The sequence below is a fragment of the Ailuropoda melanoleuca genome, chromosome 5 (genome assembly GCF_002007445.2).
Source record: "Ailuropoda melanoleuca isolate Jingjing chromosome 5, ASM200744v2, whole genome shotgun sequence".
Taxonomy (NCBI): Eukaryota; Metazoa; Chordata; class Mammalia; order Carnivora; family Ursidae; genus Ailuropoda; species Ailuropoda melanoleuca.
This window is the reverse complement of record NC_048222.1, coordinates 70,741,322-70,766,335: the sequence shown is the minus strand read 5'-3', so window position 1 is coordinate 70,766,335 and position 25,014 is coordinate 70,741,322. Positions and strand designations below refer to the sequence as shown.

The following is a 25,014-nucleotide window of genomic DNA, read 5'->3' as shown; positions in this document are numbered from 1 at the left end:
CTCCACTCACCTTCTCCTTTCAGTCATGTAAAGGTATACCTTGTGAAGTTCAAGTGCTAGTTTCCCCTTTTGCACCATAGAGTACGAACAAAGAAGTCTGGAGAAGGGAGACTTTCGTTGAAACTTGGGAAGAAGAGCCTTCAGCCAGCATTGGACAGATTCTCTGTACTGTAGTTGTTCTGTCCTTCATTCTGTTAGTCTGTGTTCTTGGGGAGCAGGGACAGTATCTTATTCTTCTCTGTATCCTAAGGTTCCCACGCAGATCAGTAATTATTTGCTGAACAAATGAGTAATCAAACAAAGGAGAAATCAAGTTGCCTTCATCATGGCTCTTGAATCTAAGAAGATGGTGAAGGAAAGAGGGTGCAAAGGTTTGGGACACTTGGAGATGGTGGCTACCGTGAAAAGTGGAGGAACGAGAAAAATGATTATGAGTAAAAATGAAATGAGGGTTCCTGATTTTGGATAGAACCTATTCACTGTAGGGATAAAACCCCGAATGCTTTCATGAACACTTGTAAGAAATTGGTCAGTATCGACTTAATGGCATTCATCCTGATTATAGATAATAAGTAGCCCAAGGTCTTTATTTTGTCCTGTTCTGAGATTTAAACCCTCTGGTCTCCCAGAGAGGTGATGCTAGGCATTGAGGAAGGAAACTTTCCTTTGAAGAATTTTTGAGTTGGCGTCTCAGAGAGCGTACCCTCAGCTAGGCTCAAGATGTGAGGGCCTAAAGCCTCCAGAGGTTCTCCTTGCACACAGAAAAGGACCTTTAAAAATCTGGTTTCATTTCTTGAGTTTCATGCATTTTTTTCAGGGCAGGAGAGCAGAGACAAACATGTATGTAAAAAATCCTAGGTGTCGGGGTGCCCGGGGGGCTCAGTTGATTAAGCGTCTGACTCTTGGTTTCCATTAAGATCATGATCTCAAGTTTGTGAGATCAAGCCCCTGGTTGAGCTCTGCGCTCAGTGGGGGAATCTGCCTCTCCCTCTGCCCCTCCCCCTACTCACGTGCTCTCTCTCTCTCAAAAATAAACTAAATCTTAAAAATACATATCTAAAGAATACTAGGTATGAAATAAGTCAGTCAGAGAAAGAAAATACCAGATGATTTCACTCATGTGGAATTTAAGAAACAAAACAAATGAGCAAAGGGGGGAACAAAGAGTGAGTGAGAGACAAACCACCAAACAGACTCTTAATTCTGTAGAGCAAACTGATGGTTATCAGAGGAGGGGTGGGGGGAGTTGGGGGAAACTGGTGATGGGGATTAAGGAGGACACTTGTCCTGTCGAGCACCAGGTGATACACTGAAGTGTGGAATCACTGTATTGTACATCCGAAACTAATATTACACTGTGTTAGCTAACTGGAATTAAACTTAAAAAAGAAATGAAAAATTTTAAAAATAAGGAAAATAAAAATACCTCTGGAAAAAAAAATAGACGTGTAGAATAAAAAATAAATAAAGGTAACTGTCTTATGCCAGTCAAGACAGCTTTGACCCGCCAGGCCTCTGTAAGGCAGTTGAGGACACCCCTTGTCTTCTCAGTAATGACCCTGAAATCCTTCCCATTTGATACTACTCAGCATTGGTCTACAGTTCGTTCATCTATAAAATAAGAAAGTGTCTTTCTTGCTTGGTTATTGCTATGGGTTCAGTTGTGTCCCACCGGAATACTGGAGCCCTAAACCCCAGTACCTCAGAACGTAACCTTATTTGGAAATGGGGTCTTTATAGAGGTAGTCAAGTTAAAAGGAGATCTTTAGTGTGACCTAATCTAGTATGACTTGTATTTCTATATAAGGGGAAATTTGGACACAGAGACAGATAGACACAGAGAGAAGATGACACTGAAGAGACACAGGAGGAGACAGCTACCGACAAGCCAGGGAAGACCTGAGGCTACCAGGGCCTGGACAGGTCCTTCCCCCGCTCCTTGCCTAGCAGCATGGCCCTGCTGATACCTGGATATCGACTGGACTTCCAGCCTCCAGAACTGTGAGAGAATACATTGCTATTGTTTTAAGCCACCCGGTTTGCGGTACTGCAGCCCTAGGAAACAAATACAGTTATTTTAAATATTAGACTTTATAAGTTAAAAAAATACCTCTCTAGTTAATGATCGGTTCTTCTCAAAGTTCAGAGCTGTAGAGGGCTGAGTATTGTGTGTGTGTCTAACAAAGATGAGAAAGGACAGAAGTAACCTCTTTCTAATCTAGTTATGGAAGGGGGCTCCGCATGTTAATTGGAGCCTTAAGATTTTCTGCTTTAGAAGAGCTTGAGTAGGTAGATACTTCCTGCAAGGTATGACCATGTAAATTGCTGAACTATACATAGCAGTTCTGTGAGTTTTAATAAGTGTATGTCTGTACATAGAAAAAAAGACTACAAGGATAAATGCTGAGATATTTAGCAGAAGTTATAGAATTTCTTGTAATTTTTTGTGATTTGCTTATTTATTTCCCAAGCAAATATGTGTCATTTTATTAATCACTATGTTACTAAATATAGTGACTATGAAACAAAACTTAGTATCATTTTTTGTTTCGATCCTCCTGCATAGACCCTACTTCTGGGTATAAAGGACCTGTCAAAAGATGTTCAACCACAGCAATCTAGATTTTTAGGAAGAAGAGTAGACTTTACTTCCCAGGTTTATCTGTATTCCCGTTTCTTCTTTGCTGTCTTCTGGCTGGTAGTGTTTTTTCCACTGCAGTCTACTGTAGCATACCCTAGGAGAACTTGGCTGTAGTTAGCATATCATGGTCAGTAGCTTCATGGATATTGATTGAAAGTGGCTGGACTATAAACCTATCTTTGGGTATCTGTAGGACTATGAAAATTAGGCACCACCTCCCAGCTACTGATACTGGGGATAAGTGGGTTGAGTATGAGTTGCTCTTTGTTGAAGGTAAGCGTGCCCATTCCTTTACTAGGATACCACTGCAAATGCCTTTATGCAAGATAACTCTCTAGAAAATCATTGCCAACGACTGGGAATGAAACTTTGGAGAACTGCTCTTCTAGTGGTAGAGGCTTTCAAGGGCCATATAAAATAAGATTAGAACTTTATGGAGAAATAGATTGCCATAAAGCACACTAATGTAGACAAGTCTGGATGATGGTCATGCCCAGTGAGCAGAGTTAGGCCTTGGCTTTCTTTGCCTAATCACAATAAATTTAAAGTTGTAACCCTTCCCTGCCCCCTCCCCCATTAATTCATCAAAGGAGATGGGGGACTACCGCTCATTGGGAGGATAATTTACCCTGTGGATGTGCCCTCTTTGATTGTAATATGAATATTTAAGTGTCAGTCTTTTGCCTGTGATTACTTAAGGTCTCCAGAGTTGTTGAACTTGTTCTACTTGGTTTCCTCAGCTCTCAGTGTCTGCAGATCCTCAAACAAGGCGTAGAATGTGTATTCTTCTCTAGGGTCCACATCCTTAGCTTGATAGAGTGCTGTTAACCCAGTACCCAAAAAGCGATCACTTCCTCGAGGTACCCATATATGCACAGCTTTGTAAATAGAATGCTGGAGGGATTGGTGTTTGGGAATTAGCCAGCATGGTGTAAGAGTCCAATCTTAATTTCTGATGGTAGAAAGTCAGTAGATATTTTCTTTTTTCTTTCATTATAGAAGACATTCAGTTTTATTATAAAAACCTGGGAAAATTAATTTATATAGTCATATGTATAGTTTGGTACACTATTTTATTCTTTTTTTCTTTCTTTCTTTTTTTTTTTTTTTTTTTTTTTTTTTTAGTTTCAGAGGTAGAATTTAGTGATTCATCAGTTGTATATAACACACAGTTCTCATTACATCAAGTGCCCTCCTTAATGCCCATCACCCAGTTACCCCATCCCCCGACCCACCTCCCCTCCAGCAACCTTCAGTTTGTTTCCTAGAGTTCAGTGTCTTTTATGGTTTGCCTCCCTCTCAATTTTCATCTTATTTTTTCTTCCCTTCCCCTATGTTCATCTGTTTTGTTTCTTAAATTCCACATATGAGTGAAATCATCTGGTATTTGTCTTTCTCTGACTGACTTATTTCACTTAGCATGATACTCTCTAGTTCCATCCATGTTGTTGCAAATGGCAAGCTTTCATTCCTTTTGATGGCTGAGTAATATTCCTGTGTGTGTGTGTGTGTGTGTGTGTGTGTGTGTGTATCACATCTTCTTTATCCATTCACCTGTCCATGGACATCCTGACTCTTTCCATAGTTTGGCTATTGTGGACATTGCTGCTATGAACATTGGGGTGCATGTGCCCCTATGAATCACTATGTTTGTATCTTTTGGGTAAATACCTAGTAGTGCAATTGCTGGATCATAGGGTAGTTCTATTTTTAACTTTTTGAGGAACCTCCATACTCTTTTCCAGAGTGGCTGCACCAGTTTGCATTCCCACCAACAATGTAGGAGGGTTCCCCTTTCTCCACATCCTCGCCAACACCTGTTGTTTCCTGTGTTGTTAATTTTAGTCATTTCTGACTGGTGTGAGGTGGTATCTCATTGTGGTTTTGATTTGTATTTCCCTGATGCCGAGTGATGTTGAGCATTTTTTCATGTGTCTGTTGCCCATTTGTATGTCTTCTTTGGAGGAATGTCTGTTCATGTCTTCTGACCATTTCTTGACTGGATTTTTTCTTTTATGGGTGTTGAGTTTGATAAATTCTTTATAGATTTGGATACTAGCCCTTTATCTGGTAAGACATTGGCAAATAAGTCAGTAGATATTTTCTTAAACTAAAAATGTCAAAATAAAAGTATATGCAGGATATTTTAAAATATGGATGCAAATACTTGAAGAAATAACTGAAAGAGTTTGTTTAAAAAAAAGAAGCAAAAATTCAGAGAATTTGTTATGTATGAGAGGGGGTGGGAATGGGATGAAAAGGGTAGGGAAAGGAGTGACACTTCTCTGAGTACATCTTTTTGTGTAGTACTGACTTTTACAACCATGTTAACATTTTACTTGTTCAAAAAAAAAATAAAATAAGTAAGAATATAAAACTCCTAAATTGAATACAAACAAATCCAACTGATTTCAAATAAAAAAAGATTAACACAAGCAATTATTGAACATAATAACTGACTATCTACCTTCAGTCTTCAGATGGAAGAACCACAAACAAATTTTGGAACTTTACTAAAAGGTTGGTTTTTCACAGTGATACGGGTTCCACAATTCTGAAGCTATTGAAGGATGGAGCAAAATTGAGCAAATGAGGAAATGATGATTCTCACTGTTGGAGACAGCAGATGCTCTTTGGAGTGGCAAGAATCCTGTCCTATCTGATTGGAATTGCAGATGTCAGTATGAACTCATTTTTAGTAAGTGTACGTTTTTCTAAGTTCTGAAAGAGCTCAGTAGCAATGAATATATCTTAAGTCCAGATCTGAGTCAGGTATCATTGTCTACTTAATAAAACCAGCACTCCTTTTTTTTTTTTTTAATTTTAAGTAGGCTCCATCCCCAATGTGTGGTTGAACTCATGACCCCGAGATAAAGAGTCACATGCTCTACCAACTGAGCCAGCCAGGTGCCCCTAAAGCCAACACTCCTGGGAAAATAGCTGACTCCTGGTCTGGGACGGGGATAGAAAAGTCGAGCCTGGGACATCTTGGTGTACCAGAAAGTGGAGGAGCGGTCAGAAATATTCAGGATATGTCAAAGGGTCACAGGGGTCATCTTGAAGGGGTTTTCCCTGCTTTGTGACAATGTGAGCATCAAAATAATGACAGTAATAAGTTTTAACCAGTTACTAATATAAGAGTTCAAGAGTCCATGGGCACCTGCGTGGCACAGTCAGTTTAGCATCCATCTCCTGATTTCAGCTGGGTCATGCTCTCAGGGTTGTGAGCTTGAGCCTTGCCCTGTGTCAGGCTCTGTGCTCAGCAGGGAGTCTGACTTGAGATTCTCTGCCTCTCCCTCTGCCTCCCCCCGCCCCCACCACTCTCTCTAAAATAAATAAATAAATCTTTAAAAAGTAAAGAGTTCAGGAGTCCATAATGATAATAAGGAAAGAAAGGTAAGGTAAGGTAAGGGTAAGGGTAAGGGTAAGGTAAGGTAAGGTAAGGTAAGGTAAAAAGAGAAGAAAAAGAAAGAAAAGAGAAAAAAGAAAGAGAAAAGGAAGAAAGTAAGGAAGAAAGGAAGAAAGAAAGGAAGAAAGAAAAAGAAAAAGTCTTCTTGACAATAGAATGCCAACCATTTGGCTATTATTACAGTAATAACTTATTTGGATGAGGATAAATGAATAGACGCTGCAATTATTGGGTGAAAACTTGATGACCCACAGGGAATTTACATAGAATCAAAGTCTCTTCCTTATAATTATTAAATACAGAGGGGAAAATAGGAAAATTTATAGTGGAGAGAACTGGGGGTGGTTGGGTGGGAGAACACTTTAATCAAGTAATCAATGTTAATGTTACCAGTAACGGGATAAAACAACATCATGTTCTCCTTCTGTGATGCACTGGGGAGACGATAGCACATTTGTGATGTTCTTGCCCAAGTCAGAGCAAGCAAACAAATGAAACTGAATCTAATAAGGAAACACGAGACAAACCCAAACTCATGGAAATTTTTTTTTTAATTGGATGGAATGTACTTTAAAAAATGACCATGTCATGAAAGACAATGGAAAACTGAGAACCATTTCCAGATTAAAGGAGTCTAAAGAGACATGAGAACTAAATGCAATGTGTGATCTTGAACTGGAAAAGAAATCCTTATAAAGGACATTATTTTGGACAACAGGCAAAATTTGAGTATGGAATATATCACAGTTATGTAACTATGTATTACATAATAATATTTTAGCAATGTTACATTTCCTGATTTTTTTTTAAAGATTTTATTATTTATTCGACAGAGATAGAGACAGCCAGCGAGAGAGGGAACAGAAGCAGGGGGAGTGGGAGAGGAAGAAGCGCTCATAGCAGAGGAGCCTGACGTGGGGCTCGATCCCATAACGCCGGGATCACGCCCTGAGCCGAAGGCAGACGCTCAACCGCTGTGCCACCCAGGCGCCCCAACATTTCCTGATTTTTAAAAAAATATTTGTATTGTGGTTATGTTAGATAATCTTCTTGTTCTTAAGAAATACCCACTGAAGTATTTAAAGGTCGATGGACATGATATCCACAACTTACTCCAAATGGTTGAGGAAAAAAAATCTATGTGTACACGCACACATACACACATACACGCACAGACAGATCACAAATGTGGCAAAGTGTTAACAATTGGGAAATGTGGGTGAAGGATAAGGAATTTTTTATACTAGTCTTGCAGCTTTTAAGCTTAAAATTATTTCAAGAAAAGTTTTATGTTGTTTTTTTTTTTTTTCCTTCTGGCTCCTTCCGTGATACTTAAAAAACTTTTTTCCCTTCCTGCTCCCACTCACAAATCTGGATTCCTTGTTGGGCAGGAGTGCGCATAATCTCAGACTTCCCTGGTGAAATGGTGTTGGGGAAGTGGAAGTTAGTACCATTTACAATGGAAATGAATGACCGGGGCTCCGGCTCTGAGGAAATGCTGCTGTTCTGTTCTGTGGCAGGGTCTGCCCCACCTCCCCTTTCCTGGAGGGAGAGAGAAGCCTTTCAGCCACAAGAATGTGGTCATCATTATTTCTTCATCTGGTCATTGGGAACTGAGCGGACAAGGGGAGATCGCAAAGGTAGTGAGAGGGTCCTGTCTGCACATTGTGTACCAACACCTCCCTTCTTAAAAGACCAGAACATGCAGATGTGTGTAGGACCTCTCATGTAGGTGGATCTGTCAAGCGAACCTGAGTCCGTTTTCTTTAAAAAAAAAAAAAAAAAAACTTTTCATTTTTATCTATTTATTTGAGTAATCTCTGCACCCAATGTGGGGATCCAACTCATGACCCTGAGATGAAGGGTTGCATGCTCTTCCAACTGAGCCAGCCGGGACCCTGACCATGTTCTTATGAACGTGTGTGTGTGTGTATTATTATTATTTTTTTTTTGGTCATCTCTACACCCAAAGTGGGGCTTGAACCCATGAATCCAAGATCAATAGCTGCACGCTCTTCTGACTGAGCCAGCTAGATGCCACGCATTTTTTTATTTAAACGCTTTGCATTGGACTACTGTACGGTTAAATTTCTTTATTATCCAGAATAATACTATTACGATACAGAAAAGCAGCCTAGTCCCACATCCTTTGTTGTAATTCCAGTATTTACAGCAGACCACTGGTTAGTCCAATCCAGAGATTAGGTACAGATTTCACAATTACAAAGAGGCAAACATCAGCATTGCTCTTAAGGGACATTCCCCTAAAGGAGCACAACAGAGGCCAGGAATATTTAACAAAAATTGTATGGCAAACAGATTCCTCAACAAGCCATCAAATTCACAGTCAGGGGGAAACAGACCACAATGTCGGCAACATAGCAGCATCTAGTAGGTAAACGAGTCAAAGCTGTACATAGGTTACCATACACAGAGCTTGGGAGACCGGGAGCATAGAAGGCCTAAGATCAGCCCATGCCCCACACACCCACGCACCCACCCACCCGCCAGGTCCCTGTAGTTTACAATTGGATCTGTTCATGCTGAGGACCCCACCACAGGCCCTATTCTAAAGAAGTCTAGTTTCTCCCCCCAATCTTTTTTTTTTTGGGGGGGTCTATGTTAAGGGGCATAGGTAGTATGTAAAACTGGCTGCCTCCCAAAGCCAGTGATAAAAAAGGAAACATAGGCCTCTCAATTAATTTCACAAAACAGAAACAGAAAAGGCTAAGTCCTAGGCAATTGTGGAGTATGAAAAATGTACCCCAGTGCTCCTCCCTCCCTGCCCCCCAGTTCTGCATTCTTTCATTTGAATTAACTTGTGTCTCTCTCTACTGTGAACAGTGAATGCCCAGTGTAGGCTCAAAGTGCTCTTGGAGGGGTTTTCCTTTTTGTTAGGAATCAGTCTTAACCTCAAAGAAGCAACGGTTTATCTAGAGCTGGTAGAGCCGGTTTGCTTATGAAGTCACACCCTGTTGGCATCACCCAGGCCTGAGAGCATCTCTCCTGGGGAACTGAGCCAATTAAGTAATAATTCTCTATGAAATTCTTGGCAGGTGTCAGCCTGCCCTTCACAAAGCCTCAGGAGCTACACTGCTTCTAGAACATTTCAGCTTCACATTATCAAGTCCCCACAAGGCTTGGGGAGAGGCTGGGGCACACCTGCTTTGTCCTGCCCGCAAGCCTTCCTGGGACTTGGTATAACAGGCTGACTCTCTCTTCAGTGGTCAGTGGAAGCTTTCCTAGACTCAAGGACATATGTCATTCCCAGGACCACTAAAGTGACACCGTTACATCCCCCACAGGTGCAAATGAGGGTGCAAACAACTGGCCTACATTACGTGAACTGAAGGCTGGAGATGTTAAAACACAGCCGCACATGTCATCAGCCGAGGTTCTGTCTGACAGGGGGGCCTCATCTTTAAAACCCTTGCTGTGTACTGCACTGCCTGCTTTCCTTGTGGGTCTTTGACTCATTGTGTGTGCTGCTTTATAGTTTGTTTCTTGCATGTTGGTATAGTCTCAGAATTTTCAAAAAAACCACCTTGGATTCGGTTTGTTTATATACACAGAAATTTCAGTTAAATTTAGTTTTTGATCATTTTGATACTCTAATGCATGTTATGTTGATAACTTTTATTTCTATAGATTACTGTGATCTACATTTTGTTTTTCAAGATGACACTTCTGCTTTAATGACTATAGCCAGTTTCACTAGACCTCAAGTGTACTTTTCTGAGCTTCTCATCTTTGCTAGTGAATTTGAAGAGGAATGAATAAGTCATTTCTGAGCCATGATTTGAAGGACCTAGTTAAAAAAAAAAAAAAAGAAAGAAAAAAAGAAAGCCTTTCCCCGGCTGTCCCTCCAAACAGCACTTCTGGCTGGAGGCAGCATGGTGACCTGCTTGTGTGTGGCTGTGACCTGCGTCTGGATGAGGGAAATAGGAGGCTGGCAAAAGAGTTCTGGAAGAATTTCGGAAGCGTGGAGTGACACCAAATTTGTTTTCCACATTTTGCCGCAGGTTGGCCTTGTGAACGATTAGAAAGTAAGGCCTCTGAAAACAAAGGAATCGTGATTACATGGCCCAGAGAAGATCTTTATGCAGTGAAGTAGTCTTAGGACAGAGCACGAATAATTAGCCCACATGGACACAAAATAGAATGCGCAATATTTGTTTAGGTAAAACGAAAAAATTCCCACTGGTAAAAACTGACATAACTGTGGAGACTTGACCATCTTAATTAGCAGAGTAGAGGCCCCTCTATAGGACCGGGTGGGGTCAGGTTTCAGCATCCTTCCAGACTCAGGATTCTGAGAGGAGGATGGTAACATGGGACCAGCATGGTTTCAGTGGGTACCAGAAATTGGCATCGGTTGTGAAAGGAAAGAGCAGAGCTTCACTCAGATGTAGGGACAGAAAGACATACCACAGTACAAAACACGTAATAGCTGCATAATACTGAACAGTTTATAAACAAATAGAGTCTTAGAAGTGGACATCACTCTTGTTAACAGGTGACACAGTCTCCCAGTTCTCACTGATAGGAGACGACTTCATAGACACATATTGCACAAAACCTCAATACAGGTTTCCACAGGGAAAGTTTCTACCCAGTCCCTGCTGCTCCCCAAAGGTTAGGGAATAAATGTGACCCAGCGTTCCTACTCCTGTGAGGGGACACACGTCTGTCTCTTCACTTCAATGGCAAACTCCAGTGGCACCAGGTGACCTTGGTCATAGGCAAGAATCGTTCAATATGGCAGCACTTGTGGCAGCTGTGACTCCTTCCTTTTGGTGATCTCAAGCCTTTACAAAGTCCCCAGGTGCCCAAAATGACAGATGTCTTTTTTGAAAATAAATATACCAGAATCAGCTCACTCATCCTCAAAGGAAATTGACCTCTTTTGAGGGGAATTGCTAACTTTTCAAGGGAGTTTGCTGTTCCCCTGCCAGTACAACTTCTCTTCTACTTTTTTCTTTTTCCATCGGCAAAGAAGCAGCATCTTAAAAGTCTTCCTGAAGGTTCTGTTGCAGAGGGCATAGCAAATGGGGTTGACGGTGCTGTTGACATAGCACAACCAGTAGCCCAAGTGCCACAGGGTGACAGGGACACACTTGTCACAGAAGGTGGAAACCAGGACCATGATGTTATAAGGGGTCCAGGTGATGATGAAAGCCAAGAGAATGGCACTCAAGGTCTGGGCTGCTTTCCTTTCCTTGACAAGGACCATTCTCTTTCGTTTGGTCATTTGATGGCTGAAGTTAGGATCCAGGCCTTTCGTTGAAGGGTCCTTGGACACTGGGAAGGAGCAGCGCATGATTTTTACCTTGCGACAGCCATTGTTAGTCTCCTGGGTCCCATCAGCTTTTACCACCAATCGGAACTTATAGGCCACACATTTCTGACTCTTGGGTCTATGAGCAGCACTTGGGGACAAGAAGTATTTTGGGGTGGCATAGTCATTTTTTTCAGCTTGAGCGTTCACAAACGTTTCCTTGGTCTCTTCGGCACTGAATTCTTCCCTTGGGCTTTCCTTGGCCTCACTCTTGTAGACGACTTGGAAGACAGGGTCAGTGGCAGGCTTGTCCTCATCCTCTGAAGAAGGGTAGCTGCTACAGGTAGTGAGCTGCTCGGCTTGGGCCCACTCGGTGCTTGGGCCAGTGGCTTGGGATGGCTTCCCAGGGGTGGAGGTGCTCCTGCGGGAGGACGACCAGGATGCTTGATTCCTTTCCCTCTGGGCCAGTGTGGGTCGAGGGCAGCTAAAGCAGGATGTCAGCAGAGCCCGATGAGCCGGCTTTCTTGGCTGCACTTGGGCCATGGAGTCAGAGCCCTGGAGGTCAGCCAGGTCCTTGGTCCGCTTCCCCGTCTCCCGGTAGATTCGGCAGTAGAGGGTCGTCATGACGGAAACGGGGATGTAGAAGGCAGCAATGGCAGTGCCGAAAGTGATGGTGGGCTCGGACAGGAACTGGATCTGGCACTCGTCTGGTGGCACCGTCCGCTCCCCAACCAGGTACTGCCAGCAGAGGATTGCTGGGGCCCAGAGGATGAAGGAGATCAGCCAGGCCAGGCCAATCATGATGCCAGCCCTTTTTGGGGTACGCTTGGCCCGATACGTCAGAGGTCTTGTGATAGAAAAGTAACGGTCAAAACTGATCACCAGAAGGTTCATGACGGAAGCATTGCTAGCCACGTAGTCCAGGGCGAGCCAGAGGTCGCAAGCCAGACTCCCGAGGACCCAGCGCCCCATGAGGATGTAGGTAGTGTAGAGGTTCATGGAGAAGACCCCAATGATGAGATCTGCACAGGCTAAGCTGAGCAAGTAGTAGTTGTTAACGGTCTTCAGCTGACTATTGACTTTGAAGGAAATCATGACTAACACGTTGCCCACAATGGTAACCAGGCTTACCACGGCAGTCACGGCTGCAATGGTGATGACTTCCCACAGCCCATGGCGTTCCAAAGGCTGGTGACTTACCGGGGTGCCATTGACAGTGGTTGTATTGTGGTAAGATTCCCCTTCCATCCTGAATTAGGATGAAGTCTTGGGTTCTAGACCATCTCTTTTCTATCTCACCTTTTCTTGGTCAGCATCTGGAAGAGAGGGAAATATATTAGCTCCACTCACCAGCATGGATCTTTTTCCACTCATTGTTTATCATTTACGATACAATATTACCATAGAATACATCGTTACAATAGAATATTAACACATATTCAGAGCGAGATGCTGCAATGCCTAGACGTTTGGGTGCCGTTTTGGAGCAGCAGCATCCCTTTGCTTTTTAGAAGTACCGGTGCCTGAGAGCCTTTCTTGTACTTGAGGCTGCTCCCCTCTTGTGGTTCAAATAGGCAATTTAAAGAAGAGGGCTGTGAAGACGAGAGGGAAGGAAAAGGAATTGGGGTAACTGGGGAGCAATAAAGAGAAGAAAGCAGGTGATGTGAAGTTACTTTTGATTGCAACGGATTTAGGGGCAGACACTCTGTTTTCTGAGTTCCCAGTGATACGTACCTAGTCTATCATGCCCTGGGGAAAGAGAAGAGTTATATCTATTCTATAGTCCCACTACTAAACATCATTGAATTTAATGATAGATTCAATTATTAAACATTATTGAGGCACTGTTGTGAGGCAAGACTGTATTATGACACTTCTCCCTGACTTAATGTATGAACTCCCTGTGTGCACAGAGGGTTTGAAATTTCCCCCAGCTGCTGAAGATGATGACCTGCCCCCATTCTTGAGCCATTTGTGATGTAATAGAAATGATTTAAATTTTTAAAAAAGATTTATCTATTTATTTGAGAGAGAGCATGAGGGAGCACAAGCAGGGGGAGGCGCAGAGGAACAGGGAGTAGCAGGCTTCCCGCTGAGCAGGCAGCCTGAGGTGGGGCTCCATCCCAGGTCCTGGAGATCATGACCTGAGCCAAAGGCAGACACCCAATCAACTGAGCCACCCAGGCGCCCCGTAAATTATTTTATTTTCTGATTGTAAATTAATATTTCCCTGTAGGGGCGCCTGGGTGGCACAGCGGTTGAGCGTCTGCCTTCGGCTCAGGGCGTTATCCCGGCGTTATGGGATCGAGCCCCACATCAGGCTCCTCTGCTATGAGCCTGCTTCTTCTTCTCCCACTCCCCCTGCTTGTGTTCCCTCTCTCGCTGGCTGTCTCTATCTCTGTCAAATAAATAAATAAAATCTTTAAAAAAAAATCTCCCTGTAAAAGTTCAAGCAATGTCAAAATGTATAGCTTAGAAAATAAGCCTCTTGCAGAGGTAATCAATGCTTTCCCCTATGCACATATTAACAAATATTTAAAAACAATTATTTTTAAATGGGTGACTTTTTAATGTTTACACTCTGAATTTTGTTTTTTACTTAACAAAGCATCATAGACATCTTTTTTTTTTTTAGATTTTTTTTAACGTAATCTCTGTACACAAAGTGGGGTTCAAACTTGTGACCCTTAGATCAAGGGCCACATGCTCCTCTGACTGAGCCAGCCAGGCACCCCAACAGACATCTTTTCTATCAGCATGTCTCTTGGATCAGAGCTCTTTTTTCATTTTGATGACTGCACATTATCCTACTTAATGGATATAATATAATTTAATCAACATCCACTGACAAATTCCAGCTTTTAAAAATAAAAGTAAAATTTCCTTTTCTAGATTAAACATATATGTACATGATAAAAAGCTTCAATGGCTATAAAAGTATAAATGGTAAAAGATAGGTCTCCCATCTCTGACCTCCAAGCTCCCAATTTCCCTTTTCTGGAGGTAACCACCATTACCACCATTTCTTATCTTTCCTTCCAGAGATATAACATATGCATGCAATATATATTTGATGATATATGAAAAATACCATTAAAATTTTCTTTTATTAAGTAATCTCTATGCCCAACGTGAGGCTTGACCTCACGACTCTGAGAGCAGGAGTCATGTGCTCCACCAACTGAGTCAGTCAGGCACCCCTGAAAAATGCTATTTTAATTACAAAATTCCAGACACCATGATATGATGATAGATAGTGAAAGGAGAATCTTCTTGATGACCTTCAAAGCATGCCATGTGGGCAATCACTGCTCTTGAGGAAAAGATGTATAAGCTGAGACTTGAAGCATGAATGAATGAGCTTTATCTAGGCAAAGAGGATGTGGGTGGGTGGGCCGGGGGAACAGGGTTGCAGCCTCAGCACGGAAGAGCTTATTTGTAAGCCCAAAGGCAAAAGGAGGCATCAAGCTCAACATCACTGATCATGAGGGAAATGCAAATCAAAAACTAGAAAGAGGTATCACCCCACACCTGTCAGAATGGCTAAAATTAACAACACAGGAAACAACAGGTGTTGGCGAGGAAGTGGAGAAATGAGGTAATGTAGAGAAACCGCCACATCCTATTCTGATGTCAGTTTGGGGTTTTAATTATTATAAAATGAAGGGTTAGTCTAGGTAAATGGATCTCACCACAGGCAGCTCATTAGAACCATCTGGGAGCTGTTGAAAAATACCAATGTCTAGGTCCCACCCCAGATGTTCCCAAGAATCTATGTGGGAGAGACTTGGGCATCCATGTCGTTTTGAAGTTCCTGAGGTGATTCTCCCCTGCAGCCAGGATGGAAAACCAGTGACCTCTCTAGATCCTTGCACCTCAAGGTGCAGTCGATAGATGGCCAGTACTAGCATCGTCTGGGAACACGTTGGAAACGAAGACATCTCCAGGACTAGATCAGTGCTGCTCAAAATGTAACATGCTTATTATGAGTTACCTGGAGGGTTCAGTGAAGCTGCACGAGGGTGGAGTGTGCAATCCCACATTTCTCAAACACTCCTGAGGGCTCTCTCTGTGCTGCTGACCCGTGGACTCTATTTTAAATAGCAAGACTGAGGAGAATATCTGAACTTCCCAGAAAAGGGGAACCGTAGCTTACAATGGTGCTGTTAAATTGGAATTTTCTAACTGAAACGTGAAGTAACATTTGGATACCCCCTCCCTTCGAGGACATTTGAGTAATTTTTACTTCTCCTGTTTGAACTTAATACATACTTCCTTTCCAGGTTTGCTTCTCTCTATTCTTTCCCTTTTTTCCCTGCCTCATGTTTGAAAGGATGATTTTTCCTGATTCCTAAGCTGGTGGGAATGGACAGATCTTGTCACAGTCAAAATGACATATGGGACATGAGGTAGGTTCCATGACTGAAGGATTGATTTTTTTGTGTAGATGATAGTTGAGTGTGAAAACTGAGTTTCAGGCCTAATAGTCTTCCACAATAAACTTTTGAACCACTAAAAGGTTTTTGAGTAAAAGATTAGGTTTATGGAGAAGTAACTCTGTTTACTTATTTAATTTTATTTTTAAAAAATATTTTATTTATTTATTTGGGGGGGCAGAGGGAGAAGCAGACTCCCCACTGAGCAGGGAGCCAGATGCGGGGCTCGATCCGGGATGTTGGGATCATGACTTGAGTTAAAGTCAGATACTCAACTGACTGAGCCACCCAGGCGCCCCTGGAAAATGGGAACTTTTAAAGTTTGAGTAACCAGCTAAGAACTCATGAATTCTCACTCCCCAGGTAACCACTTAGATTTCATTTCCCTCCACAACCCCCCAAAAAACCAATAAGAGTTACTCCTTGGACACCCGGGTGGCTCAGTCAGTTGAGTGTCTGAGTTGATTTCAACTCAGGCCATGGTCTCCAGGTCATGAGATTGAGCCCTGCATTGAGCAACTCTTTTGGTGAAGAGCTTGCTTGAGATTCTCTCCCACTCCCGCTGCCCCCCCCAATTGTGCATGCTCACTCTCTCTCTCAAATAAATAAATAAATAAATAAATAAAATCTTTAAAAATAAATAAAAGTTCCCATTTTCCACTACTTTGTGGAGAGTCTGTTTATTTCTAGGGTGGCAGCATCAGCAGAGAGCAAACAATCACCCCAGGTCTATCTTCTGCCACCAAACAGAAGACGAAGAGTCCCAGAACCATCAAATTGTCCTTGTTCCCAACTCTGGCAGATTGTTTCTTGCATCTTTGTTGTCAATAAATTATACAAAGGAAGCAAACCAACGCAAAAACCAAAAAAGGTAACAATGTGTATCAGATGAATTCTTTTCATTGTGGAGTGGCCTTGATGACTTCTGAGGTTTTGCACTAGGTGAGCTTAGACCTTGCTTTTCTGAAATACCTTTTCTCTGAGAGGCTTTATGCCTGAACCAGGCTTCACTGTTTCTATAGCAACCATAATGGAAACTTTAATAGCTTCTACAATCCAATGATATCAGGACATCATCATAACCAGCTCATGTTGTTATGTAGAGTGTTCATGAGCTGCTCTTCCCCCACCCCCTTTTCAAGGATTAATCAAGAGAAAGTCAGCTTAAACACACACGGTGGCATGGGGTTAGATGTCAGGAAGAACTTCCAGTGATGGAATGTGTGAGTAAAAGAGGTTCTGAATTTGCCTTTTTTGTTTGTATTTTAAAGTAGGTCTAACTTCTTTTGATTGATAGAACACTGTCCGAAGATACATGGTGATTAAGAAATGACTTCTTCATGTCGCTAAAGCAATAAGATCTGGATCAGAATTTCAAGGTAATGCATGCTCTTTTAAAATTTCTAACATGTGTTTATTATTTTTAACTGAAGTATAGGTGACATACAATATACTGGTTTTGGGTGTACAAAATAGTGATCTGACAGTTCTTTCTGAAATGCTTAACATGAATAGTGTAGTTTCCATCTGTCACCATACAAAGTTATTACAATATTATTGTTAACACAAGTTTTTTAAAAACATATTCTCTGTTCACTACTGTGCTAGATTTCATTGGGCATATAAAAGATATACGTAATAGTCATTGAAGTGAGGGAGTTGGACTTATACAGTTCTAAGAAAAAGAGGGTAGAAGAATTAAGTTGAGCCTTTGTACCACATTTATGGCAGAAGTCTATTACCCAGGACATCAAATGACTGCATTTTCTCTGTAGGACAGGAAAGCAGATGGGATTGGGTTACATGAAGGCATAAACTGGAGCCATTTGGTGCATGCACTGTGCCCCATCAGGCCGTGGACGTGCCCAGGTGAGCCTCCTCCAGCTGGGATCAGTCTTGACTGATTATCCCAGAGTACTGGGCAAAGTTCATCTCCTATGTGGGCCATGACATGGAAAAGCTGGCAGGTACTGCCAAAACAGGTTTATGAGAGAATGTGGAAGTCTAGGAGCTCCCCACTGTATTGTCCAAGTCTTCCCAACAGACTTAAAGACGTGGTGTATGTGTTTATTTTTGAATTCTGAGGCTAGTGTGTCGTTCTGGAAGCAGCAGCAAGAGAGTGCATCAAGGAGGAAGGGTGATGAACTGTATCAAACGAGTTGGATATAACAAGAAAGAACAAGAAAGCCTGGGCCTGGGGCCTGACTGCCAGACTTAGTTACATGGAGATCACAGAGACCTTGAGATGTCCTTTGGTGAGGTGGGAGTGGGAAAGGCCTTGTGCAGTGGCTGAGAGAGTGAATGGAGGAGATTGGAGGCAGCACTATTGATGGCTCTTCTGAGGTCCTCTGCTATAGAAGGGAGTACAGAAGTGCGGCAGAAATTGGATTAGGAAGCTGGGCCATGAGTTTTGTTTTTGTTTTTGTTTTTAAAGAGAGGCAGAAGCCTAGCATGTTTGAATGCTGATGTGAATGATCCATTGGCAGGGAAAAACGGATGTGTAGGAGGATGGGGGCAGTTGCTGGAGAGATGTCCTTGAGCACGTGAGCAGGGATAGGACCTCATGCAATAATAAAGGCAGGGGCCTGACACGGAGCCAAGACCTCTTTGTAGTAACAGGAGTGGGCACAGCAGGGTAGAGGGGCACTGATATAGAGAGGCTGTGAGTAATGGCTGTGGTGGAAATTCTGATTGCTTCCATTTCTCTGTGAAACAGAAAGCAAGGTCAGCAGCTGACAGCGGGGATGGAGGGAGAGAGATGGAGCAACCAAGTCATGAATTCTCCATGTCAGGAGTTTGCCCCATTCATTTTCGGTGGTTTCCTGACTCCAGTTCTAGAGGCCGGGACACTTTTGTGACCTGGCCGGCGGTTCACTCGCCCATATCCTCACCAGGTTAGAGGCTGGGGATTCTGGCCTGAAAGGAGAGCTCCTGCCATGGCCCTCCCCCTGCAGCCCCAAGCACCCCTCCACAGTGGCTGCGGCAGTTCAAAATCACCACGAAATACAAAGACCTCATTTGAGAGACCTTATCGATGTTTTCCAGTTTGCACTGTTTATATAGTAAGCATCAGAAATAGACAAAACTGTAGAAAATCTGCCTATGAAGAGAACGATCAGCAAGATCCATATGTTACATGAAAATTTATTTGCAAAGGGACAATGCTTTTTTTTTTTTTAAAGATTTTATTTATTTATTTGACAGAGATCGAGACAGCCAGCAAGAGAGGGAACACAAGCAGGCGGAGTGGGAGAGGAAGAATCAGGCTCCTAGCGGAGGAGCCTGATGTGGGGCTCGATCCCATAATGCCGGGATCACGCCCTGAGCCGAAGGCAGACGCTTAACCGCCACCCAGGTGCCCCAGGGACAATGCTTTTTAATTATTTTTTAATTTTTTTTATTTTTTTGTCCTGTCATAACATCCACTTTCATCGAACTGTGAGAGCTTAGCAGCGCTATGGTGTCAGGCTAGGAATTATGGGGTTTCCTGGAATTATGATGTTTGAAGCCTCACATACAACCTTGATTGAGTGGCTCTCAAATTTGAGCATGCATCCGAACCACCTGATGGCGTGTGGCTGTAAACCACTGATGGCTGGGCCTCACCCCCTTTCTGATTTGGGGTGAGGCCTGAGAATGTGCATTTCTAACAAGTTCCCAGGTGTTGCTGTGTTGCTGGTCCACATTTTCAGAACTATTGCCTTAAGGAATTAGCTGCCTCTTTTTTTTTCTTTTTTAAATAAATCAAGTCACATATATTTAAAAATATGCAAAAAGTCCAGTTTATTTTCTAATGGAACTGCCCTATGTAATTCAGCACTTTCTTTTTGATATCTCACAAATACTACCCAAGGGAAAACTGAATTTTTTATTCATGCAATAGCATATGTTTAAAATCAGGACTATCAAGTTAAAGCAATAGCAGAAAAGAATCCTTCCGGATGTACTGTATGGTGACTAACATAATATAATAAAAAATAATTTAAAAAAAGATTCCTTCCCTTTGTTATTTATAAAATCAAAAGGTCTCTGGTTCTTTGTAATGCAAGAATGCCATCTTCATTGTTGATGATAGATTCCTTTTCCAAGTGAATCAGAATCAAAGAGGAAAACATACTCAACATCTTGATTAAAAGAACTTCAGCTAGAGGTGTCTTTCCAGCTGGGAAGTGTTAGCAGGGGGATCTCAGAATTCTCCATTTCTAAACACTCCTGGCTGAATTGAAAAAGCTTAATTGGACAGACAGCGAAGGGGAGAGTAATATAGTCTCTGGCCATCTGGTGGCATCAGCAGCCTAGACTGAAGAAGAGAGTCTGAAACCAGACTGAACGGGGATGAATCCCACTCTGTCAAATTATTTAACTCCTTTGTGACTCAGTTTTCTTATCTGTAAAATAGGAACAATAATAGTATTTACCTTATAGGAATATTCTGAAGATTGAAAGTAGGTACATTTAAAGTGCTTGGAATAGTGCCAGGCACAAAGTCAGTGTTAACTAAATGTTAGCTCTTACTATCCACAAACAAGTCCATCTTTTCAATCGTAATTTTGGAGCCTTTTGGTAGGATAGCTATGTAGTTAAATCAACTTTTGCTGGTGGTTCTCATCCAGGTTGATTTTGCCCGTCAGGAGACATTTGGCAAAAACTGGAGACATTTTTGGTTGTCGCGACTTGGTGGGGGGAGGTGTTGCTAGAGGGTATCAGCTAGTGGGTAGAGGCCAGGGATGCAGTTAAACATTCTACAACGCACAAGACAAACCACCACCACAAAGATTATCCAGCCCTAAATGGGCCAAGGTTGAAACTGTGATATTCTGTCTGGTGTGAGATTAATATGTGAATCTTCCTCATGGTGAGAGCCCAAGTTGGTGGTGTGCTGGTAAATATTTAATAACTGGTTATACCCTCGCCTCCAACAAAGCCCTGATTCGCAAAAATTTGCCTGTTTCTGTGGTGTAAAAATTCCTACTGTGACCCATTTCAATTACCAACTTTATGTCACTGGATGTAGAATTAGGAAGAGATAATGTGCCAAAGCATAGTTCCTGGCCACACAGGAGATGGGGGTCCAGCTTGTCCAATGCATTCTTTTTTTTTTTTTTTAAGATTTTATTTGAGAGAGAGAGAGAGACAGAGAGAGGGTGCACAAGCAGGGGGGAGGGGCAGAGGGAGAGGCAGACTCCCTGCTGAGCAGGGAGCCTGAGGCAGGATTTGATCCTAGAACCTGGCCAAGGCACTTAACTGACTGAGCCACCCAGGCACCCTGTCCAATGCATTCTTAAAAACGTCTTTCCTATCTGTCTGTATCTCCTCTTAGCTCCTTAATGGTGCACAGCAGGATACATCTGTTGTTAGTATTATCATCTTCCCATTTAGTGTTTACCTAGAGGTGGGATTATTGAATTTGAGAGTTGAGCATGGGGATGAATAACTTAATCCTGGTGCTACTGACCGTCTTAATCTCACAAGTAGAGACGTGGAAAAAAATGAAGAAAATAAGGTTTGAGGAAATAAAACAAAGGGAAAGACTGGGGATCAGTGGAGAGGGAAAATAAAAAGTTGATGTACTGTGCAAGAATTAATAGTGTCCACTGACACTGGGATGCCTGGGTGGCTCAGTTGGTTAAGCATCTGCCTTCGGCTCAGGTCACGATCCCAGGGCCTTGGATCGATTCCATCACCACCACCATCATCATCATCATCATCATCATCATCATCATCATCATCGGGCTCCTTGCTCAGCAGGGAGCCTGTTTCTTCCTCTGCCTGTTGCTGGCTCTCGTGCTCTGACAAATAAATAAAATCTTAAAAAAAAATAAGTTTCCACTGACAAAAATGTTCATTAAGACAAGTTACACAAAAAATATATATAATACAATGTTAAAAAATACTGTTATGCTGACAACCTTCCCTGACACATCTCCCCAACACTGTATTCCCCCTTTTGGCCAATGGCATCATTAACTATCACCAAGCAAGAAACCTGGGCATGACCTCTAACTTCTCACCCTCTGCCCACCCCACTTACAACTAACTGGTCATGAGGTCCTATCAATTCTCCCATTATTTGCCTCCTTGGCTCTCAACTTCATTTAGGCCCTAATCATTTGTGGCTGGGATTATTCCAGTAGTTTCCTAATGGCTCTGCCTAGGATTCTAATTCTCTACAGAATGATTTTCAGAGTGTAGTGGTTAACAGCATAGACTCTGAAGCCAGACTGCCCAAGGTTCCAATCCAATTACATACTAGCTGTGTCATCATGGAAGTTCCTTTGTTAGATCCTTCATGTGAAAACAGGGCTGACACTAGTATAACCTTATAAAGCCGCTGTGAGGTTTAAGTGAAGTGTTATACAGGAAGTGTTCCCAACCATGCTCTGTGTCAGTATGTTTGAGATCGTTTCTCTGCAGTTTATAATTCTTCAGTAGTTCCCTCTGTCTAGAAAGCTCCCATATACCACTTATTAACCAGGCAAACTCCTACTTAACTATTAGGCCTTGGCTCAAGGGTCTATTTCTCATAAGGCCTTGGACTACTCATTTAGGCGTGGGTTTTTTCCTTTCTTTGGGCCTTCGCCTTGAACCTTTCATTGCACTCAGCACACTAGTGCAATCATTAATTTTACAAGGTTATCCTCCTTAGGGAAAGTGGAAAGTGAGCTACTTGAAGGCAGGGACAGTGGCTTTTTTTTTTTTTTTTTTTTAATCTCCGGGACCAAGCAGTGTGCCTGGCACAGATTGACAATTAGAAGCAATGAACAGTGTTAAGTATATATGGATATAAGAAAGTACTGGGAAGGGGGAAAAAGCCATTTGTTTTGCTGTGCTGATTGGATGATGGCAGTTTTAACCCTTGTTTTTTTATTTTAGGTGGTTTCTGTAATACAAAGTTAAAAATGGCTTCCACGTATCCATATAACCAACTGCTCTTCTTCCCTCTGGTTAAAAGAATAGACTGGACAAAAAATGGACTACTATGTAGTAATAAAAAAGAATATAATTACCAAATCATGGATGAGTCTCAAAAATTCCTACTAAACAGAGATACACACACAAGAGTAGACTGGAGGGAGCCCGCTTGAGTTAAAACGCCAGCTCCACCACATAAGGCAAGTAGTTTAGCCTCTAGGGCTGCTTCTCATCTGTGAAGTAAGATGACAGCAGCACGCACCTAACCGGGCGGATCCGAAGTGTGAGCTCACGTAGTCGTTCCCACGGAAGTTCCCTCGAGGACTTGCGCCCTTCCGTCCATTCCGGTTTTGCCCTGTGCTATCCCAGTTGCTGCTGCAGCCACACCTCTCACCCGACCCACCCTCTTCCTCCACACCTCCTCCTGATCCCTGAATTCTGAATAATTTTAATCATTATACACATTCATTCTTTTTCTTTTTTTAAGATTTTATTTATTTATTCGACAGAGATAGAGGCAGCCAGCGAGAGAGGGAACACAAGCAGGGGAGTGGGAGAGTAAGAAGCAGGCTCATAGTGGAAGAGCCTGATGTGGGGCTCGATCCCATAACGCCAGGATCACGCCCTGAGCTGAAGGCAGACGCTTAAACGCTGTGCCACCCAGGTGCCCCTATACACATTCATTCTTGAAAATCAGATTAAAAGAGAAAAAAAGGAAAAATTAACTGAGAGTCTCACCACACAGTTAACCTCTGATTACATTTTGGTATATACGTTTCAGATTTTTAAAAAATGCAAATACATTCGTATTCGTATTTTTCTTCTTTTTAACAAAAACGAGCTCCTATTACACAGTCTCACCCACCCATGTACTTTCTAACCCTTCCCTGAGCCTCGAGCCCTGCCCCAGACCGGCCGTTCGCCCCATTTCCCGCTCCCACGTCGGGCGTTTTCCTCCGAAGCCCCAGCGTTCCCCGGGCCCGGTTCCGGCCCCACCTGCCAGGCCCCGCGCCGCCCCGCCCCGCCGCGGCCGGCTTCCACCCGGGCCCCGCACCCCGTGCTCGCCNAATCTCCGGGACCAAGCAGTGTGCCTGGCACAGATTGACAATTAGAAGCAATGAACAGTGTTAAGTATATATGGATATAAGAAAGTACTGGGAAGGGGGAAAAAGCCATTTGTTTTGCTGTGCTGATTGGATGATGGCAGTTTTAACCCTTGTTTTTTTATTTTAGGTGGTTTCTGTAATACAAAGTTAAAAATGGCTTCCACGTATCCATATAACCAACTGCTCTTCTTCCCTCTGGTTAAAAGAATAGACTGGACAAAAAATGGACTACTATGTAGTAATAAAAAAGAATATAATTACCAAATCATGGATGAGTCTCAAAAATTCCTACTAAACAGAGATACACACACAAGAGTAGACTGGAGGGAGCCCGCTTGAGTTAAAACGCCAGCTCCACCACATAAGGCAAGTAGTTTAGCCTCTAGGGCTGCTTCTCATCTGTGAAGTAAGATGACAGCAGCACGCACCTAACCGGGCGGATCCGAAGTGTGAGCTCACGTAGTCGTTCCCACGGAAGTTCCCTCGAGGACTTGCGCCCTTCCGTCCATTCCGGTTTTGCCCTGTGCTATCCCAGTTGCTGCTGCAGCCACACCTCTCACCCGACCCACCCTCTTCCTCCACACCTCCTCCTGATCCCTGAATTCTGAATAATTTTAATCATTATACACATTCATTCTTTTTCTTTTTTTAAGATTTTATTTATTTATTCGACAGAGATAGAGGCAGCCAGCGAGAGAGGGAACACAAGCAGGGGAGTGGGAGAGTAAGAAGCAGGCTCATAGTGGAAGAGCCTGATGTGGGGCTCGATCCCATAACGCCAGGATCACGCCCTGAGCTGAAGGCAGACGCTTAAACGCTGTGCCACCCAGGTGCCCCTATACACATTCATTCTTGAAAATCAGATTAAAAGAGAAAAAAAGGAAAAATTAACTGAGAGTCTCACCACACAGTTAACCTCTGATTACATTTTGGTATATACGTTTCAGATTTTTAAAAAATGCAAATACATTCGTATTCGTATTTTTCTTCTTTTTAACAAAAACGAGCTCCTATTACACAGTCTCACCCACCCATGTACTTTCTAACCCTTCCCTGAGCCTCGAGCCCTGCCCCAGACCGGCCGTTCGCCCCATTTCCCGCTCCCACGTCGGGCGTTTTCCTCCGAAGCCCCAGCGTTCCCCGGGCCCGGTTCCGGCCCCACCTGCCAGGCCCCGCGCCGCCCCGCCCCGCCGCGGCCGGCTTCCACCCGGGCCCCGCACCCCGTGCTCGCC

At 42.9% G+C, this 25,014-nt stretch overlaps 1 protein-coding gene and 1 long non-coding RNA gene across 4 annotated transcripts; one reads left to right on the top strand and one right to left on the bottom strand.

Moving 5' to 3' along the window:
• Positions 1-1,204: 1,204 nt before the first annotated feature.
• LOC105240173 lies at positions 1,205-23,094 on the top strand. 3 transcript variants are annotated; one of them, XR_004625736.1, is made up of 7 exons: positions 1,205-2,001; positions 5,177-5,339; positions 15,612-15,737; positions 16,438-16,635; positions 17,036-17,143; positions 17,540-17,633; positions 18,969-19,023. It is a non-coding gene; the product is annotated as an uncharacterized LOC105240173 (long non-coding RNA). The 3 variants fall into 3 exon arrangements; XR_004625737.1 differs by lacking the exons at positions 1,205-2,001; positions 18,969-19,023 and adding an exon at positions 22,638-23,094 and having other exon boundaries at positions 4,620-5,339; XR_859134.3 differs by lacking the exon at positions 1,205-2,001 and having other exon boundaries at positions 4,620-5,339.
• CHRM5 (cholinergic receptor muscarinic 5) lies at positions 10,978-12,576 on the bottom strand. The gene has a single exon (XM_002925206.4). The coding sequence runs from the start codon at positions 12,574-12,576 to the stop codon at positions 10,978-10,980; it is 1,599 nt and encodes a 532-aa protein (XP_002925252.1).
• Positions 23,095-25,014: the final 1,920 nt, after the last annotated feature.